General features: G+C 46.4%; 1 protein-coding gene across 1 annotated transcript in view; it reads left to right on the forward strand.

The window, feature by feature from the left end:
* N (neurogenic locus Notch protein) overlaps positions 1–10,743 on the forward strand; it is a 113,283-nt gene extending 102,540 nt beyond the window's left edge. The window contains exons 6-12 of the mRNA XM_089588438.1: positions 3,500–4,574; positions 4,659–4,891; positions 4,985–6,848; positions 6,959–8,167; positions 8,247–8,836; positions 8,986–9,466; positions 9,575–10,743. Coding sequence (XP_089444564.1) covers positions 3,500–4,574; positions 4,659–4,891; positions 4,985–6,848; positions 6,959–8,167; positions 8,247–8,836; positions 8,986–9,466; positions 9,575–10,313 — 6,191 coding nt within the window. The 3' untranslated portion in view covers positions 10,314–10,743. The remainder of the gene's footprint in view (positions 1–3,499; positions 4,575–4,658; positions 4,892–4,984; positions 6,849–6,958; positions 8,168–8,246; positions 8,837–8,985; positions 9,467–9,574) is intronic.
* Positions 10,744–15,894: the final 5,151 nt, after the last annotated feature.

Raw genomic sequence — 15,894 nt, forward strand, 5'->3', positions numbered from 1 at the left:
AAAAAAAAAAAAATCGTAAGTAAATTTTTTACCGTAAATCGAGGGTTGTAAGCCGGAGGATTGTCCCAACGAGCACTCGTTTTGTTATTTTCGGTACATTTGGTTCGAGGAGCCGGGTGGCTTTTAAAAAAAATCCCGTCACAGCCGATCGGTAATCGAGCGATCGACCAATGGTCGATGCGGTTCACTCAGAGCGCGAACAAAGAAGAGTACACGATTTATTTCGTTGTTTGTGTACCAGTGGTGGGTTCATTCGCCGGGACACCTCAGAAACGCGTGTTATACACCTCGACGGACGCGTGGATTTTCACGATTTTTGTAATACCTGTATTTATGCACGCGTCGCGAACACAATTTACACGCGTGGCCTGCATAACAAACCAAAAGTCTCTGATGCGGAAGAAGCCAAGGGAATGCGTTTCACGATCTTACTTTTTTTTCCGCCTCGTTCGCAGTCCGTCATCCATGGAAATCGTGGGTCGCTTAGGCGTAGAAAAAAAAAAAAAAAAAAACCCCATCGCGTTCATTAGTCCTAATCACGCGAGCGATGACATTGTCTTATACGTATAGGTACGCACGTACAAATCGTCTCCCATTAACAAAAACGATTCGCTTGGAAACTTGGGGAGGGGAAAAAAAAAAAACTCATGCATCAGGCAACTCGAGTGAATTAATTTTCCCCCTCGAGTGTCCAATACAACGAAAAAGGAAAATGAGCAAAGGTACAGGACTCTTTTGTCAATTCAATTGAGCATTAGTCGACGATTTTTCACGTGTCGCTGGTCCGCGCGTGAAACGCGAATGTGTGTGCAGACAGGCACACCAACACGTGTGTAGCAGTATAGTAGGTACCGTGCAATAGATTGCAATTAAGGATGCACTCCTCGTGCCTTTTCTCGTGGGAGTCGTGTATAGTTGATGGCGTTCAAAAGAACCCCGGGGCTCATGGTGTGTCGTGTGTATATATATGCCTTGCGTGTGCGCTCCGTTCTCGTTAATCTTTTCGGGCGCTCCGATGTGCAGGCGTGCAGGTGCGGAAAATCTCGCTCTTCTTTCGCGTTTTGCATCCTCAAAATGTACCCTATATATACATTACCTGTTTGCGTCTTGTAGCCGTACCGTGATTTATTCGAGCTTATTTTCTTTTTTCGATTTGTATTTTTACTTGCCACTGTTGCGAGGCACAAGTATATCTTTGAAAAATAAAAACCTTCGTCGCAAAAGCACGTATAGGTACATGCTACGTGGTCGGAACGACGATTCCTCGGGATGAGTATGTAGCACGATCGATGGTCGAAAAGTAATCACGTCACTGGGAAAAAACAGCAGCTCCCCATTACCAGTATATAATGTGTAATGACCCGTCCGAAATTTTGCGCTTCCTCTGCTCGGCCCCGACCAACCACACGCATACCCGTACAGTAATTGCCCGCACGATCGGTACATCATGCTCTGGTATACGTCGAGGAAATAAAAAAAAAAAAAAAAAAAAGATGGTACTCTCTCACTTGAGGCATCGACAAAAGTGCCTTCGTCTCGATGCAGGTTGTTGCAGCGCTTTTTCGCCTTGCTTTGGTGCACGCGCCAGGTCTAATCGCGTCTGCACCCATGAACGAGCCAATTTCGCCCCCTAATAGTGTACATGTGTGTGTGTACGTACGCACATCCGCTCGTCGCGGTGCCCATATTATGCACCCGATGCACTCAAACACGGCAAACCGTAAAGCGATCGGTTGCAAATGCATCTTGTCATGCAGAACTATATAGGTACTGAGTTGTCGAGGATCGGGTTGTTCGACTTTGTACATACGCACACAAAAAACTCAGGGAGACTGACAGACAGAGGGAAAAAAAGAAACAGAGACACGCACAAACGTACACGAGTTTAATGATGGATGCGCGCGGGGCAGAAAAATCTGAAACGCATACTTTGCAAAATTTCTCCGATTGGTCACTTTCATGTTGTATACACTTGGCGTTGCTGACCCGCGCCTCTCTAAATCTGCACAAACACGAGGGATCGGCGTCACGCGATCAGCCAGTCCAAAGAGAGAGAGCACGGTAATAAAAAAAAGAAAAGAAGAAAAAAAAAAAATGTAAAAAGTGCTACAACAACCGGAGGAAGAAAAAAAGATTATTTTCGAATCATCTTTGCATAGACGGGCATACACATATATATGTACACATCATATACAGGCTTCGCGTAATTGCACGCGCTCTCTCATATATATACACACGCAAACGCACACACGTGCATAATACGGTTTTTTGTGGGTGTATGCGTGAGGTAATGTAACGAGGAGCAACATAGGAGGATGTACAGAGAACGAAAAAAAGAGAGACAGAGAGATTTGCCCCCTTGGTACACACACACACACACACACATGTATACGTATATACACGATAATTATGGAAATCGCTCGCGTCCGGTTAGTTCACCGCAGAAAAGCCGTGAAGATTGCAGGGCCCCGTGTACAAGTATATATATATATATATATCCTCCTCTTGCGTGTACACCGTGCCGTCAGTGAGCTTTATTACACACATCCACGTTTATGTATGTATATGTACCTACTTATGCGTGCCCGTGAAATTTGCGCGAATCAGGTGATACCGTATAATATATGCATGTGAACTCGTCTACCTACAGCGCCGATTACCGATTAGTGGCGCAAAAGTGCCTAAGCGTCACGTTTTGAGAGGTCCGCCCAGAGAAGGATTTTATTGAATCCTTTGGATGATGAAAAAAAAAAAAAAAAAAAAAAAAAAACGCGTGTACCGTTTTGCGTGCCTTGAAAAAGAAGACGGGCGGCCCCCGTCAGCGTTCCCATATGCGTAGCGCAGCCAAAAACCAGTCTCCGTCATCCGCGGCGTTTCCGCTCTCCGTCGCGTGTATCAAGTGTGCGTGCCGATCTCTCGAACCGGCCATTCCTCCGTATATATACTCTCAACGGAGGAGATCGATTTTTGGGACGAGGGGTGGAAAAAAAAAAAAAAACAAGAGATCATCATCATTCGATTCCAGCAGTGTGCGTTTTAAGTGCCATTTTGTACCATTGGTTTCCACGTGAGAAACGTAGGATATTCGAATATTATATAATATTTACCCGCTAAACGAATAGTACCACGCACTCTAGCGATGACCGAGTAGAAAGACTATATTTTCCTCTTCCTGGTATATAGGTGTACTCGTACGGCGCAAAGGATCGCGACCCGGAGCAATTAGCTTGACCCCCCTCCGAGTGTTTATACACATGCATGTACGAGGGAGCGGTATTTGTCTCTCTTTTTTTTTGCTAATTAGCGGTAATTGTTGCGTTGCCGATTAACGGTTAGCTCGGCCGATTGCGAAAAATCTCGGTCGCCGGTAAGTATGTACTGTTGCGATTGGAAAAACAAACAGCCATGCATCAGACCTTGGTTGCGACTCATGGGTGAATAGAAAAGTAAAAATGAAAATGATGATGACGATAGTTAACAGCGAATATCGTATTTGCAGGTTTCACGGGTACGCAGTGCGAGATAAACATTGACGAGTGCGCGTCGAAGCCGTGCCTGAACGGGGGCATCTGCACGGACCTGATCAACGGTTTCAAGTGCAAGTGCGCGGACGGCTTCGCGGGCGTCCACTGCCAGATAAACATCGACGATTGCGCGAGCTCACCCTGCCGCAATGGCGGCACCTGCCACGACTCCATCGCCAAGTACACGTGCGAGTGCCCGGCCGGCTTCAACGGCGCCTCCTGCGAGACCAACATCAACGATTGCCAATCCAACCCGTGCCACAGCGGCACGTGCATCGACGGCGAGAACTCCTTCAGTTGCAGCTGTTTCCCCGGCTTCACGGGCAACCTGTGCCAAACGCAGATTGACGAGTGCGAGAGCAGTCCGTGTTTGTTCGGTGGCCGGTGCGAGGACCGGATCAACGGTTACCAGTGCATATGCCGGCCGGGCACCTCGGGCAACAATTGCGAGATCAACGTCAACGAGTGCTACAGCAATCCGTGTCGCAACGGGGCCCGGTGCATCGACGGGATCAATCGTTACTCGTGCGAGTGCGAGCCGGGCTTTACGGGCCAGCACTGCGAGACGGACATCAACGAGTGCGCCTCAAACCCGTGCGCCAACGGGGGCCGCTGCGTCGACCTCATCAACGGCTTTAGGTGCGAGTGCCCCCGGGGTTACTACGACGCGAGGTGCCTGAGCGACGTGGACGAGTGTAGTTCGAACCCGTGCGTCAACGGGGGCACCTGCGAGGACGGGGTCAATCAGTTCATCTGCCATTGTCTGCCCGGTTACGGGGGCAAGCGTTGCGAGGCCGATATTGACGAGTGCGGCTCGAACCCGTGCCAACACGGGGGCATTTGCAAGGACAGGCTCGACGGGTACGCGTGCCAGTGCTTGCCCGGCTACGCGGGCGTCAATTGCGAGACCAACGTCGACGACTGCGCCATCAGTCCGTGTCAGAACGGTGGCTCGTGCATCGACCTCGTCAACGATTACAAGTGCGTCTGCGAGCTGCCCCACACGGGCAGGAATTGCGAGAACAAGCTTGACCCTTGCTCGCCCAACAAGTGAGTTTTTCTTTTCTTTCTTTCTTTCTTTTTAATCATTGCTTCAACAGAGCACGATGGCTAATGACAAAAATCGTCACGTAGGTGTCTTCACGGAGCCAAGTGTTCGCCGTCATCGAATTTTTTGGACTTTGTGTGCACGTGCACCGTAGGCTACACGGGACGGCTTTGCGACGAGGACGTGGACGAGTGCGTCATCACGTCGCCTTGTAGGAACGGAGCTACCTGTCGCAACACCAATGGCTCGTACCAGTGCGTGTGCGCCAAGGGTTACGAGGGACGCGATTGCATCATCAACACCGACGACTGCGCCTCGTGTAAGTTTAATATTTACCTTCTTTGTGATTATAATAATGTGGGTATATAATGGCAATGGTAATAAAACAAATTTTTTTTGGTTTTTTTTTCAGATCCTTGTCAGAATGGTGGTACCTGCCTCGACGGTATTGGTGATTACAACTGTCTGTGCGTCGATGGTTTCAATGGCAAGCATTGCGAGGTCGACATTGACGAGTGCACCTCGTCCCCGTGTCAGAACGGCGCCGTTTGCAAGGAGTACGTCAACTCGTACACCTGCCAGTGCAAGCTCGGCTTCTCGGGGATCAATTGCCAGACGAACGACGAGGATTGCACCGAGTCCTCGTGCATGAACGGCGGCACCTGCATCGACGGCATCAACAACTACACCTGCGTCTGTCGGCCCGGCTACACGGGCTCGAACTGCCAGTACCGCATCAACGAGTGCGACAGCAATCCCTGCCAAAATGGTGCCACCTGCCACGACCACGTGCAATATTACACGTGCCACTGCATGTACGGCTACACGGGCGAGCGCTGCGAGAGCTACGTCGACTGGTGCGCCGAGTCGCCCTGCGAGAACCAAGCGACCTGCGTCCAGCAGAGAAACAAGTACGAGTGCAAGTGCTCGCCCGGCTGGACGGGCAAGGTATGCGACGTCGAGATGGTCTCGTGCAAGGACGCCGCTCTGCGCAAGGCCGCCCCCGAGCGCAGGCTGTGCAACAACGGCACCTGCAAGGACATCGGCAACAGCCACACGTGTCTCTGCAACGAGGGCTACACGGGCAGCTACTGCCAGACCGAGATCAACGAGTGCGACTCGGCGCCCTGTCAGAACGGGGCCACGTGTCGCGATCTCGTTGGCTCGTACAGGTGCGACTGCGCCAAGGGCTTCCAGGGTCAGAATTGCGAGCTCAACATCGACGACTGTAGCCTCAACGCTGGCAGTCCCGTGCCCGTATCGCCCTGCCAGAACGGCGGCATCTGCCACGACTTGATCAACAACTTCAGTTGTTCGTGTCCGTTCGGCACCCTTGGCTATCTCTGCGAGATAAACATCGACGACTGCGTGCTCGACGCTTGCCACAACAATGGCACCTGCGTCGACAAGGTCGGGGGCTTCGAGTGCAAGTGTCCCCCGGGTTTCGTGGGCCCGCGCTGCGAGGGCGACATCAACGAGTGCCTGTCCAACCCGTGCTCGGCCCCCGGCACCCAGGACTGCGTCCAGCTGGTCAACAACTACCACTGCAACTGCAAGCCCGGCTACATGGGCCGGCACTGCGAGGTCGAGGTCAACTTTTGCGACAGCTCGCCCTGTCAGAACGGCGGAGTCTGCACGGCCCAGAAGGCCGGGCACACCTGCGTCTGCCCGAGCGACTACTACGGCCACAACTGCGAGTTATCCGGCTCGTACTGCGCAACCGAGCCCTGTCGCAACGGGGGCACGTGTCGTGACACTGATACGAGCGTCGGCTATCGCTGCCACTGTTTGCCCGGGACAGGCGGTACCCATTGCGAGATCGACACGAAGGACGAGTGCCTGAGCAATCCGTGCCAGCAGCCCGAAGCCATCTGCGAGAACCTGGCGGGTGACTACGCGTGTTATTGCCCGCCCAAGTGGACCGGCAAGAATTGCGAGCTCTTCGATCCCGAGTCCAGGGGTGGCCTGTACGGGCGCAAGAAGTCATCGATGCCGAGCAACGCTTTCGAGCTCGATCTCGAGCGGGAGCGCAAAAAGTGCGTGCTGAACCGTTGCGATGAGAAATCGGGCAACCACAGGTGCGACGAGGAATGCAACCACTACGCGTGCTATTTAGACGGCAACGATTGCTCCCTCGGCATCAATCCGTGGAGAAACTGCACGGCGTCCATCAACTGCTGGGACGTCTTTATGAACGGCGTCTGCAACGAGGAGTGCAACAACGCCCAGTGCCTGTTTGACGGCAGGGACTGCGAGAACAGGCTCAAGCCTTGCAAGTAAGTGTTTGCCTCTCGTTTGTATTTTCGTACGCACAATTGTTGTTATTTGCAAATGCCTGGGATATATACATATATTTCATTAATCGTTGCATTCTCGCTTTTTATAGTCCATTTTACGATGCCTACTGTCGCAAGCACTACGCCGACGGTCATTGCGACTACGGCTGTAACAACGAGGAGTGCAACTGGGATGGTCTCGATTGCGACGACACGATTCCACCGTCGCCGGCCGAGGGTATGCTCTCGGTGGTCGTGCGCATGGACATCCAACAGTTCCGGAAGAACATCATCGGCTTCCTGCGCGACATTGGCCACGAGCTGCGCACTACCTTAAAAGTCAAGCAAGACGACTTTGGTCAGGCCATGATATACCCCTGGCGCCGTGATCCCGACGAGGATGACCTGGGTGGCATGCCGACCTACGACATAAAGGGCATATCCCTGGACACGCATGGTGACAAGTCGACGGGGGTCGTGGCTTACCTCGAGATCGACAACCGCAAGTGCTCGAACAGCAAACACAAAGTCTGCTTCCCGTCGGCGACCGAAGCTGCCGAGTACCTCGCCGCCACCGCGTCCAAGCACACGCTCTCGCGCAACTTCCCCATCGAGAAGGTCGAGAGCGTGATCGGGCCGAACGTCGACTATCCGGATTCTTCGACCAACTTCAAGTACGTGCTGTTCGGCGCCATGCTCGTCGTCCTCGTTGCCGCCCTCTTTGGCATCCTCGTCACGGCCCAGAGGCGCCATCCCGGCAAGATAACGACCTGGTTCCCGGACGGCTTCATCCGCACCTCGAGCAGTAACGTCCAGAGGAGGCGCTCCCGGCGCCGTGGACCCGACGGTCAGGAGATGCGCAACCTCAACAAGCAGCCGCCCGGTGTCAACTGCATGGACATGGGCAACGGGCGCGCGGCGCCCCAGTGGTCCGACGACGAGTCGGATCTGCCACCCTCGAAGCGTATGCGCGCCATCGAGCCCGGCTACGCGAGCGACCACACCCTCGTGACCGACTACGAGGAAGCCGAGCCACGCATGTGGACGCAGCAGCACCTCGACGCCGCTGAAGTTCACAGGCCCGACGCAGGTGTGCTCACTCCTCCGAGTCTGGAGCACGGCCAGGACGTGGATGCGAGGGGACCATGCGGTATGACGCCCCTCATGGTCGCGGTTGGAGGTTGCGGCCTCGACACGGGCGAAGAGGAGGACGAGAGCGACGGCACGGCTGCCGTTATCGCGGACCTCGTAGCCCAGGGTGCTGATCTCAACGCAACCACTGACAAGAGCGGTGAAACATCGCTGCATCTCGCCGCCAGGTACTAATGCATTCATTAACCCATAAACACGCTCAATCGCTCTATTAACGAATCTAACATTATTATCATTGTGCAACAGGTACGCCCGGGCGGATGCCGCCAAGAGGTTGCTCGACGCAGGCGCGGACGCAAATTCGCAGGACAACACGGGCCGCACGCCCCTGCACTCGGCCGTCGCCGCGGACGCAATGGGCGTCTTCCAGATCCTGTTGCGCAACCGCGCCACCAACCTGAACGCTCGCATGCACGACGGCACAACGCCGCTCATCCTCGCCGCGCGTCTCGCCACCGAGGGCATGGTCGAGGATCTTATCAACGCGGACGCTGATATAAACGCGGCCGACAACAGCGGCAAGACGGCCTTACATTGGGCCGCGGCCGTGAACAACGTCGACGCGGTGAACATACTGCTGGTTCACGGAGCCAACAGAGACGCGCAGGACGACAAGGACGAGACCCCGTTGTTCCTGGCAGCGCGCGAGGGTAGCTTCGAGGCGTGCAAGGCGCTCCTCGATACCTTTGCCAACCGGGAGATCACGGATCACATGGACAGATTGCCAAGAGACGTGGCTGGCGAGCGGTTGCACCACGACATCGTCAGGCTACTGGACGAGCACGTGCCGAGGTCACCGCAAATGGTGACCGTCATGCCCAACGGCCCGCTCATGGGTAAGTTTGCCTGTGAGTCTTCGAGTTTTAGTATACCTCATTATTATTATTATTCTTACAATCATCATCTTGTATTGCTCAGCGTACCGATAGTTGGTACCTGCTTGTGTATCTGCTGACCAATGAATTCCAACTTTGTTTTACAACAGGCTCGCCAAACCATCCACAACTCATATCGCATCCGACGGTCATCGGGAACGCGCCGAAGCAGAGCAAGTCGAAGAAGCGTGCGAAACCGGGCTCGGGCAATCCCAACAGTCCGGAGTCGGAAAACGGGGGCATCAGTGTCAACGGCGTGGTCGCGTCCGCGGCGCGCCGAAAGCCCTCGGTCAAGAAGCAGCAGCCAGCGAAGCGCGCCGCTCAGCCGAACCCCAACCAGGAGCTGCCGCAGGGTGCCGAGGGCGCGGAAGGCAATCTGCCCAGTCCCTATGACAGCGCGAGTCTGTTTAGCAACGCTCTGCCTCCCCTCGTCGCCACGGGAGCTACTCACACTCAGACCTCGGTTGTCCAGGCAGCCCAGGCAGCGGCCCAAGCAGCGGCGGTAGCCGCGGTACAAGCCGCGCAGGCGGCCAAACAGCCACCCCCCTACGAGGATTGTATCAAAAGCCAGACCATGCAACAGCAAAGCAGGTATGTGTTGTTGATTGCAATTGTATTCTTCCAACGACACCGGTAGATTGTAAATGACACCGAGAAATTGTTTTTTTCTTTTAAATAATACTTTTTTCCTTCGAGCAGTTTGCAGCAGCTGAACCATTTGGACAGTTTCACGAGCTACGGGCTGCCGAATTTTCACGACCAGCTGCTGGCCGCGCAGCATTCGCAAACGCAGCAACGTCAACCGACGAGCAACGGGGGAATGGTGGTGAACACGCTGTCGCCGCCTTACAGCAACCAGTCGCCACCTCACTCGGTTCAGTCGAACATAACGCTGTCGCCGCAAGCGAGCTATGGCATGGGTTCGCCCTCGCCGGCCAAGAACCGGCCATCCCTGCCCACCTCGCCCACCCACATAGCCGCGATGCGCCAAGCGACGCACCAAAAACACGGCGGCATGCCGCCCGTGGGGTTTGACTTTGACAACCTACCCTACACCCAGCAATCGCAGCAGCAGCAACAGCCGATGCAGCCCACCCAGCAGCAGCAGCAACAGTTTCAGCAGCAACACCAACAACAGCAGCAGCAACAGCAGCAGCAGCAACAACAGCAACAGCAGCAACAACAACAGCAGCAGTACTATCAGTACTTGACGCCGCCGTCGCACCATTCGGGCCCGGATGTGACCCCCCAGCACATCATGCAGGCGCCGGAGAGCTTTCCCACGCCCTCGCCGGACAGTCCGGGTCACTGGTCCTCGAGCTCGCCCCACTCGAACAGCGACTGGTCCGAGTGCATGGCCTCGCCCCACGCGTACGGCTCGGTCGGCGTCGCGACAGGACACCAAAGCAACAAGGGCTCCGAGGCTATCTACATATGAGAGCGGCTCATCTGCGTGTCGCCGGTGCCCCACGCCCCCAACGCCGTCGATACGGTCCGAGCAGTGAGCGATCAGAACTGTTATTGATGTGTAATAGTGATTTTTTTTTTTTTTTCTTTTTTTTTTTGAGATAATTATGGGCGCGCGACTGCCTTACTTATTTTTTAATTCTTAGGAGATGATAATTTACACGATTACACCGACACACGCGTACGTACATGCACGCACGCATTCACGCACACAAAAACATGAATCAGAGAGGAAAATGCGTTTATTTCCTCCTAGCTATTTATAACAGATTTTATATATACATATATAAATATATACATATACAGAAGCAATTGTATGCCACCTTTTTCATGAATACAAATATATATATTTATATATAAAATATACCAAGACTCATGAACAAAAAAAGGGGGAGAAGTGTTTAGACGATTGATAATTTGAGATTATAAATATGTAATTTTTTTTTTTTTTTTAAATGAAATTTTATGAAATGCGGAGCAGACAATATTATACAATGAACAACTGTGCCTTTAAATGTAACAAAATGATATGTATTTTAATAAAATATGATGTAGTATTTGCGTGAGAAATAGCAGAGAATAATAAGAAAAAGTGATAGATACGAACAAAGCAGAGCACTTTCAGGGACGCGGAGAATCACTTATTGCCCATGACGAGTATCGACTGTCCATACGCACACATTCCACTATGTATGCTGTAATTTTTTTTTTTTTTTTTTTTCTATACTTCACTTTTTTTTGTATCCTTAAAAATATAAAATTACTAATTTTCTATGAAAATTTTTTAGCATAATTCTATGATTCACGTGTAAGTGCATATTAATGATTATACGATAGACGTCGATGGGTGATAATTTCATTCTCCTAACTTGTTTTGCGCCTTAGCCAGATTGCAATGGTGTTAATGTTTTTTTACAAGAACGTATTATATGGCCTGTTGAGAGAAAAATGACTTTTCTAATGGTCTTTCAAGGTGCGAAAGTTTATCCTATTTTTTATTACTATTATTGTCTCATTATTGTAAACATCGGCACAGCCAACGGGATTCAATCCTACACAGCTGCTTAGCCGCGGATAAAGTCTGTGACTAATTTTTCTCTCCGTGGAGGAAACATTATAAGTTTTGTAAATATCATTAACTTTTAATTTTTATCTTTATAGAAAAATATTTTATAACGAGTACTATTATTATAACTTTTCTCTCGATTTTTTGTACAAACTGTATTTACATTTATATTTTTTTTCCTTTTTGTCAATGCAATATTAAAAGAGCGAAAGAATCTCCTCGGCTCTAGTAGATGAAATTAATGTATCGAGGTATGATTTCGTTGCGGAGCGATAAATAAATAATAATCAGCCAGCGTTTCATTGACTGGGTGCTTTTTTTACGCAGACGTAGAAATTACTGAGAAAAATTATACGCATAACAATAATATTGCAAAATCAATTTATTGACAAAGTATTTTTTGCTGATAGTGATAGGTAACTACGTAGATTACTCGTTGTGTGATAAGAAATTCACGGGATTTTCCGTACTGTTGTAGAGATAATAAAATAACTCGACCAGTGGTTGTTACATGCGTAACCAAAGTACGCAACAAATACATGACAATAAAAGGGAACTGAAAAAACAAAAATTTCGTTTGAATGAAGAGAGAGAAAAAAAAAAAAAAAAAAAAGAAATAACTCATAAAGCTCTCTGTTACGTGTGCACCACATCACTTCTCGCCCAGTTAACTAAGTTGAAGTGAAAGAAATTAGAATGCTCCAATTATTATTTTTTATCACTATTATTATTAATATTATATTATAACAAAAACTTGTTATTCCTTGTAACTTGTAAAAAGTACTGAGTTTTATTTTTAATAATTATTACATAAGTAAATTAAGTTTACTGTAGTCCTATTTACAATTTTTTTTACATAAGTTATGTCTCTCCACAGATATAATAAATGATAGTAATTATAACAAATATGTTGTTCTCTGAGCTATGTTTCCGCGATTTTTTATTCCCTACACAATAAGCATAGGTACTTTTAGCGTATTTCGACAGATTTTACACGACAATCAAATTGTATTATAGCAATAAAGAGTAAAAATAAAAATATTAAATAAATAGCCCGGTTTTCTTTATTACTGAATTCCTTACTTGACGTCCAAGTGTATATTCTAATTTTCTATGGAGTCCCCCTTAAAAAATCCAAAACGTACCTATTGTGCCATTTCTAAAGAACCATATGTTAGTGACACATTCGAGTAACGAACCTGATTGGTATAAGTTCTGGTAAAGTTTAACACCCTGAACAACCTGTACCGAATACATAGCTATGCAGTAAAGAACATCCAATGTGTGTCATCGTACATATACAAATAAAAAAGACATCGCTATTTTGATGCAACAAAACTGCTCTACAAGTATAGACTGTACGAAAATAACATCCTTATACAGAAAATTGCTCGAGTAAGTAATTTATACCTTCATGAGAAAAAAAAAGTGTAATGACAAATACAACGTACAAGTAAATATGAAAATGGTTCGAGTTGTAAGCATCACTGCGTACAAGTACCTAATCAATGTTTTTTTTGACCAAGTTGAAAAGATGATAATTAACATAATACAAAGAGATTTATAAACATGCAACTAATAAAACGTATATAATTTTGAAAAATTGTTCTTCTCAAAAAGATAAAATTGAGTTTCAAACTAAGCTTGGTACTACTTAATTGCAACTACGGTATTAATTCACCTGTAAGGTTTTGCGAGCCGATAATCAACATTTCCCATATTCAAGACACATGGGCTCTTCTTAATATGATGAAAAATAATGATCAATATATCCAATTTAAGGTAAGTGATGCGCACCTGCAATACGGCTCAAGTATAAAGATTATTGCGATATGAGTATGTGAAGTACGTCAACTACACTCCGGCTTCGCATTAATTTAACACTGAATTTTTACCTTTTTTACTTTATTTTATATTGTAATGAACCGTAGATAATCTGATTTAGAAATTTTGGTCCCCTACAAGGAAAATTATGATCGAAGCATGTCAGGTATATATATATTTGTTAATGATTATAAAAACACATTACATAATATATTCTATACTCAACAGTTGCAATTATGACGTATAACAGACATCCCAACATATTTATCAATTTTATTATTTGTATACAAGAAAGTGAAAATTATTTTGCCAATAAAGTACGATGGTATTATCTTACGTATTGATTTTTACCTTCTTACCGAAACGACTGATAAAAAATTGTATTTGTACGAAAATCTGCATTTATTTTCTAAATTGACTTATTACGTAATTGCTGTAATTCTAAATAAAAATGTATGTATGTATACTCGTACTTCACATACGTGTACTTGTCTCGAAGCTCTCGAGTGACGTTTCCTAAAATAAAATAAAAGTGTATTTCATCAAACGACAGCGATTAAATGATCGCTACACGTATACGTGTACATCTAGAAATAAAAAATAAGACATGCCCATTTTGCCGTCTTTCTCTTTCACAGTTTCAGCGATAAAGAGGGAAAAGCGATCGAGTGATACGTCCTTTGGATGTAAAATGGCGCCTGCAAGCCACGCCCACGTCGAGCGCGCTCTATATATATGGATGTACCCGCAGAGGTCGGGTTTTACGAGGACTGAAAGTGCGGAAAATAATTAAAATTCGGTCGCTAACGTTTTGCAAAGATTAAGTATTTATTGCTTGTTTATTTTTAATCTTTATAGAGAGTAATAAATAGTTAAAATCGATAAAAATAGCATTAAATTTAAAACGTCTTTCGCATTATCTTTGTTAATGTGGATGATACAAAATAAAAATCAAGTCTATAAATTCTAGTGAAATTAAAGCATGCAATGTCGGTTGTAAAAATTTGTTCTACTTAAAAAACATACGTACGCTTCGCAACATCTGGTTACTGCTATTGACATCATGCTTCTTCCCGCAAACTTCTTGAAAAATTTTGTCGTTTTTACATTTTTTCCCGTACTTATTCTTCGACTTCTGTCATCTTATCCCACGTCACTTGTAATTCCGATAATGTAAAGTATAGGGTTCGTTTTGGATTGTAAAAAAGTAAAAAAAAAAAACAACTATCACTGATAAATATCAGTCACAACAATTGTTCTTATTAAAAATTGCTTCAATAGAAATTAAAAAAAAAAAAAGACGGTAAACAAACAGGTAAAACCACCACGTGAAATGCACGTAGTCACGTACGCACTTGCTCTCAAGCCAATATTGAAAATTGAGCTTCGAGAGTTACTCGAGTTTCGTTTGTTTCTTTCTTCTTATGTGTGCACACAATGCGTGCTTTTTTTCACAATTTTTGTAGTATCGTATGTGAAGTTATGTTATGTGTGGTAACATAGTACTCACTACTAAGTAGTGACATATGGTCGATTTTATTAAACCATTTAAGTAGAATATCTATACTTTTGGAGGTCGATTTTTGGGTTAAAGATATATTGTACACTTGCCGCAAATAGCACAAACAATGTCAATTATTTATTTTACAATTACAATATCAGTTGCGGCTGGTTTATAATTAATTACATGGCTCTACTGTAAGTAGTAATAATTATTTGGATCAGCGCCATCTAGCGTTGAGGATTTCTGAGCTAAAAAGTGGCCCTAAACTTTTCAGCCAGAGCATTAGCGCTTAGAGCCATTTAGCCAACTATAAACCAGCCGCAACTAATATGAGAGATATAAAATAAAAAAATAACGATACATGTGTTTTTGGCGGCAAGTTAACAATCTATTTTCTACCACAAATTGACCTCATATGTATTTATACTTTAGAAGATGAATTTTCGAGTAAAAGATAGATTGTTAACTTGCCGCCAAAAACACATGTACCGTTATTTTTTTATTTTATATCTCTCATAATAGCTGCGGCTGGTTTATAATTCACTAAATGGCTCTAAGCGCTAATGCTCTGGCTGAAAAGTTTAGGGCCACTTTTTAGCTCAGAAATCCGCAACGCTAGATGGCGCGGATCCACATAATTATCACTACTTACAGTAGAGCCATGTAATTGATTATAAACCAGCCGCAAATGATCCTGTAGATATAAAATAAAAAGTTGACATTGTCTGGGCTGTTTGCGGCAAGTATACAATTTATCTTTTTCCCGAAAATTGACCTTTAAAAGTATAGATAGCTGACTATATAGACTCATATTCAATTAGTACTTACCCTCTTTCTGCAGCCATAACATGCACTAAATTATGCTCAGCATTTGAAGAGAAATGGAGCGTGACATGATTATTCATAAAATATCTGACGACGTATATATAAATAAATTTTTCGCGAATGTTTTTACGGAAATAAATTCACACATATTTTATATATTTAACCATTTCTGATATTGTTTCATTTATCCTCATCCCCTTGAAAAAAAGTATTCTAATAGGGTTGTAGTAATAATGTAAAATATGAGCTTCATTAATCATTTTAGTATATAAATAAGAGATTTGTTTATTTACAAAATACACATAGTAGAAAAAATAATACTTGATACAATGA

The sequence above is a fragment of the Copidosoma floridanum genome, unplaced genomic scaffold (assembly GCF_036245765.1).
Source record: "Copidosoma floridanum isolate Cflo_tuat_1 unplaced genomic scaffold, Cflo_Japanese_pri ptg000001l, whole genome shotgun sequence".
NCBI lineage: Eukaryota > Metazoa > Arthropoda > Insecta > Hymenoptera > Encyrtidae > Copidosoma > Copidosoma floridanum.